This window comes from Sceloporus undulatus, chromosome 1 (assembly GCF_019175285.1).
Source record: "Sceloporus undulatus isolate JIND9_A2432 ecotype Alabama chromosome 1, SceUnd_v1.1, whole genome shotgun sequence".
NCBI classification, from domain to species: domain Eukaryota; kingdom Metazoa; phylum Chordata; class Lepidosauria; order Squamata; family Phrynosomatidae; genus Sceloporus; species Sceloporus undulatus.
In genome coordinates, this window is record NC_056522.1 from 215,205,800 (window position 1) to 215,211,271 (window position 5,472).

Here is a 5,472-nt window from a genome sequence, read left to right on the forward strand (position 1 = left end):
GGGATCTGCTTGTTTGGTGAAGCAACAAAAATCTCCACTCACTCAACTACTCTCCCAGATCCCACAGAACGGAGCCATGGAAGTACAAAGTGGTGCAACTGCTTTTAATTTCTGCAGTGTGGATACATCCCCCCCCCCAGAAAAAAAGAACACAGGCAGAAACCGTTTCTTAGTCATTCCGTTGGTTAAAACACTTGCGTCAAAGCAAGGTTGAGAAGTTTCATGGGATAAGCCCAAGAACAGAGCCCCGACCCAGCCCTCTCGCTCTCCGTTCCCAGGCAAGGCTCTCCTATGGCAGCACTGCGGCGTTTCTTAAACAAAACGGACTATGTAATAGCCTTTCCCTTTTTTTAAGAAACGGGGGTCTTTCCCCCCGAAACGCATTTACCTCTACAGCTTGGATCTTTTCCAGGACGTGTTAACTTTGTTCCTCGCTTTCCTCCCTCCGAAATCCAGGTAATTACTTGTGGCAAGCCCTTCTGCTTCTAATAGGCAAGAGTCTCCCTCTGAGGGGCAAAATACACACCTACACACACAAACAACATCACACACACACACACACAAAAACACTATTATAATAGGAAAGGGAAGAAAGAAGGAAAAGGAATATATATATATAATACTCATAGTTACATAGTCCCTTCTCTTCCCCTTCCTTCCTTCCTTCCTTCCTTCCGTCTCTTCCCCTAACTCTACTCCCGCCCCTCTCTTCTTTTCACCCCTGCCGCGTTATTTATTTCATTCTGCCCTTCCTTAGTCCTCTCCTTCTTTCCTTCCGTCCTATCCTCCCTTCATTCCCTCTTTTCCCTGCCTGTCTGCTTGCCTTTTTCTTCCTATACTTCCTTCCTCTCTTTCCTTTCTTTCCCTACCTGCGTTCTTTCTTTCGTTCTTGCCCGGCCGGCTGTCTTGCTTGCCTTCCCTGCATTCCTTCCTTCCTTCCTTCCTTCCTTCCTTACTTCAAATCAGGGAAGGGAACCGAAAGGGCCAAGCAAAGAGAAGTGGGGTGCTTCGGGGGAAAGGGAGGGGGGGGGGGGGAGCGAGAGAAGGATGGCCTCCCTGGCTCCAGATGGATGCCTTTTAGGCTGGGTTCTCCCCCTCCTCTGTTGCTCTCCCTCTATTCCGCAATTCCTGGGCGGAGATCAAATATTTATTTCCCAAAGAATGCGTAAACATCGAGGCAAGAGGCATTAAAGGCACTCCAGCTTATGATTATTTCAAGGGGAAGAATACCTTGAGTGTCCAAGGCCGGGGAGAGCCAAAGGGATTTCAGTCTCCCTCCCTCCCTCCCCGGTGGCGCAGTTACTTTTTTCTAGGCTGCGTTTGTTGGGAATGAAAGCGGGGGAAAGAACCGAAGCGGATTCCTCCTCCTCCTCCTCCTCCTCCTCCTCTTTTCTCTTTCCTTTCTTTCTTCCCCAAACGCTGCAGCCGTCGGGGAAGAACCTGGAAAGCAACGCCTTCTCAAAGCGTTCTTATCTTTGTAGACAACCTGGCTCTGCTCTCTGCCCCGAGGTAAATCCGTGGTAACTGGAGACGGATCTTGCCCTCTGTCCAAATGCTGAAAGCAAAGAGGGAGACCTCTCGGTTACCTCTGAATCTACAAAATCCCTCCAGCCTCAAGTCTGCCCCCGATGAGTTGGGGATGGGGAGTGTTGGACTCCGGAAACCAGGGTTCAAATCCCTGCTCGGCCACGGAAGCCCACTGGGCGGCCTTGGGAGAGTCACACTCTCTCAGCCTCTCAGGAACCAGTCTGGCCAAGAAAAGCCGAGGAAATAGGGTCACCTCAGGGTCTGCACACAACACACACACACACACAACACAACACAACACAACACACACCCAGAGGATTCAACCCCGGGGCTGAGGTGAGGAAGGCTGGCTGTCCACTTCAGGGCATCGCCTGGAGAAGAGGCCTGCGAAGGAAAAACTGCCACGTTCTCGCTCTTTGACTTTCGGTACTGAACTGATCGAGGCAGAAAAGCTCAGAGAGGGAAGCTCCGGAGGTCTTTTTCTTTCATTTGTTTTTTTCCCTTCCTTCTTTCCTTCCCTGTTTTTCCTCCCTTCCCTCCCTTCCCTCCCTTATTTTCCTTCCTTCCTTCCTTCTTTCCTTCCTTCCTTCCATTCCTCCTTCCTTCCTTCCCTGCCTGCTCTCTTTCCTTCCTTCCCTGATTTCCTTTTCTTCTTCCTTCCTTCCTTCCTTCCTTCCCTCCCTCCCTCCCTCTCTCTCTCTCTTTCTTTCACTTTCTTTCCTTCCTTCCTCCCTTCCTCCATCCCTTCCCTCCCTCCCTCTCTGCTTTCCCTACTTTCTTTCTTTCTTTCTTTCTTTCCTCCCTTCCCTTCCCTTCCCTTCCCTTCCCTTCCCTCCCTCCCTCCCTCCCTCCCTCCCTCTTTCTTCCCTTCCCTTTCCTTCCCTCCCTCCCTCCGTTTCTCCTTTCTTTCTTTCTTTCTTTCATCCCTTCCCTTTCCTCCCTCCCTCTCTGCTTTCCCTGCCTTCCTGCTTGCTTGCTTGCTTGCTTGCTTTCCTTCCTTCCTTCCTTCCTTCCTTCCTTCCTTCCTTCCTGGGTCCCCCCTCCAAGGTCTCACACAGTCCTAAGCCTACCTAGCCAACACAAACACAACCCCTCTTTCTCTTTCCATCTCCCCCAATAATATTCATCTTTTTGTCCTACGTTGGGCGACGGGGGGGGTGGCCGGAGTCTCCCTGCCTGCCTTTGCCTTTGCCTTTGCCTTGATGGCGGTGGCGATCGGGAGCCAGGTGATTATCCTAATTAATGTCGATCTAATTAAATTACTGTCTGCGTTGAACCAATGGCAGGAGCGCTCGGCGGGGCTGGAGATCAAAAGCGGGGCTCCGCTGATTGCGGCGCTGTGTCAATTGGCCAATCGCTCCTCCTCGCGAGGAAGAGACAGGCAAGGCAAGAGAGAGAGAGAGAGAAGGAGGGAGGGAGGGAAGGAAGGAAAGAGGGAAAGAAGAGAGAGAGAAAGAGAGAGGAAAGAAGGGAGGAAAGAAGGGAGGAAGGGAAAGAGAGGGGGAGGAAACGTGGCTCCACTTTGATAACAGCTTTGGGGGAAATTGTGCTTCTTTTGGAGTCCTAGGATGAGGAAGACCAGGCTGAGGAAGAGGAGGGGCCGGTGGCCTTAACAATCCCAAACCCAAACCAAGAGAAACCCCCCCCCCCCCCCCCCCCGAGTCTCTTCCTTCTCTGCCCTTTCCACTCCAGCAACATCTCCTTATTCTTCCATTTTAGTTTTTATTTTTTTGGGGGGGGGGGTCTCTGGAGTGATGCAGCTGGAGCCTTGTCTGTCGCCTCCGTCGGTGCTGCTCTCCAAGAAATGCCTCCATCTGGGCGGCGGAGGGGCTGCTGCTTACTCTCCCGCGTCGGGCGGATCCGAGCTGGCCTTGCCCGAGCCTCCTCACCCTCAGCCCCCTCACCCCCTCCATGCCCAGCGCCCCCACCCTCCCAGTGACACCGCCAACCTGGAGAGGAGCTGCTCACCTCTGAAAAAACTCAGCCTCGCCAGGGGGGCCACCACGAGGATGACGACGAATCAGGCCCAGGAGGAGGAGGAGGAGGAGGAAGAGGAGGAGGCAGGCCCTTTCCCTGGCTCCAAAGACCCGCCAGGGGACGCCCAGCAGCCGACGCAACCACAACAACACCAGCACCAACCACAACACCACCACCACCAGCAGCAGCAGCAGCTACAGCAGCCACAGCAGCAGCACCAGCATCGCAGCAAAGTCCCGCCCGTCGCCTTGGACGGCGGCAGCGGCCAGGAAAGGCTCCGAGCCGCCTTCGATGGAGCGGACCGCTGCCTGCTCCCTCCCTCTCCTTCCTCCTCCGGGCCTCCTCCTCCTCCTCTTCCTCCTGGGGCTGCTGCTGCTGCCATGTTCCCCTACCCGGGCCAGCACAACCCCGCGGCGGCGGCCGCCTTCTCCTTGGCCAGCCCTGGCCGCTACATGGCCCACCATCACCCGGTGCTGAGCAACGGCGCCTACAACAGCCTGCTCTCGGGGCCCTCGGCTGCCGCCGCCCCGCAGGGCTACCCGGGGCCCCCGGGCTACCCCTACCCGCAGCAGTACGGCCCCGCCGCCGCCGCCGCCTCCCCCTACCAGGGCTCGCCCTTCTACCAGTTCCCCGCCGCCGCCGCCGCCTCTGGAGTCCAAGGCGGAGGAGGGCTGGTCCCCGGCAAGGCCCAGGTCTACCTCTGCAACCGGCCCCTCTGGCTCAAGTTCCACCGGCACCAGACCGAGATGATCATTACCAAGCAAGGCAGGTAAGGCCGGCAGAGCAGGAGGAGGAGGAGGAGATGGAGAAGGAGATGGAGGAGGAGGAGGAGATGGAGGAGAAGGAGCATTCTAAATAGCATTCTAGTTATTTAATATGTTGTCTATTTTTAAAAATCAACTTTATTAATTTTTACCCTCAGAAGGAGAAGGAGGAGGGAAAGGAGAAGAAATAGGAGAAGGAGAAGGAGGAGAAGGAAGAAGAGAAGGATAAGGAGCTGAAGGAAAAAGAGAAAGAGAAGGAGTAGGAGAAAAAGTAGATGGAGAAAGAAGAAGAGAAGGAGAAGGAGAAAGAGGAGAAGTAGGAAAAGGAGCCCGGCTGGAGGAAGCCCGCAGGGCTCCGGTCCTCTTCCCAGGGCTCCCAAGGCGCCTCCTCCTTTCCGGGCCCTTTGAGGCTCCTCTTCTCTCATCCCTTTTCTTCTGGGTTGACCTTAACAAACATCTTTTTTTACAATTTAATTTATTTTTATTTTTATTTTTATGTGCTTCGGATAACGCAGCCGTCCAGGAGGAGTCAGTTCCTCGCACTGGAAGCGGCTGGTTGTTGTTGTTGTTGTTGTTGTCTTGAGGCGGCAAACCAATGCCTCTCCAGCTTTTTCTTTGTTTTTTCCCATCGTGTATTTGCGGGAGAAGGTTTTGTCGGTGCGGGGCTTTTCATTCTCGTTGTGACATTTTTCGTTCCTCACTTGGCCATTGATGATGATGATGATGATGATGATGATGATGATGATGATGATGATGATGATATAGAAAGATCTTGCAGCGCCTTTGAGACTCCCTGAAAGAAAGAAGTTAGCAGCACGCGCTTTCCTAGACTTCAGTCTACTTCGTCTGAGGCATTCTTTGGATCATGATCGTAGTCGTTTATTACTATAGATATCATCCCTAAGTTTACTACTAACTAGATCATTGGCTGTTATTGTTCTTATCTGCCTCCGGTAAGACTCGGCGACCCTGTGGATGAGACACCTCCAAGAAGCCCTCTCTGCCCCTTCTCTGCTTAGTTCCTGCAAACCTGTGTCATCCAAACATCATCCAAACCTGCGTCTGAGGAAGGAGGCTCAAGACCCGCAAAGCTCAGGCTACCAACGCCGGTCTTTCAGTTAGTTTCAAAGGGGCTGCAAGATCCTTTTGCTGCATCATCATCATCATCATCATCATCATCATCATCATCATCATCATCATCATC

The 5,472-nt window shown here is 53.4% G+C and overlaps 1 protein-coding gene across 1 annotated transcript in view; it reads left to right on the forward strand.

Annotated features, from left to right (window-relative positions):
• The first annotated feature begins 2,982 nt into the window (after positions 1-2,982).
• LOC121919217 (T-box brain protein 1-like) overlaps positions 2,983-5,472 on the forward strand; it is a 3,526-nt gene continuing 1,036 nt past the window's right edge. The window contains exon 1 of the mRNA XM_042445569.1: positions 2,983-4,273. Coding sequence (XP_042301503.1) covers positions 3,282-4,273 — 992 coding nt within the window. The 5' untranslated portion in view covers positions 2,983-3,281. The remainder of the gene's footprint in view (positions 4,274-5,472) is intronic.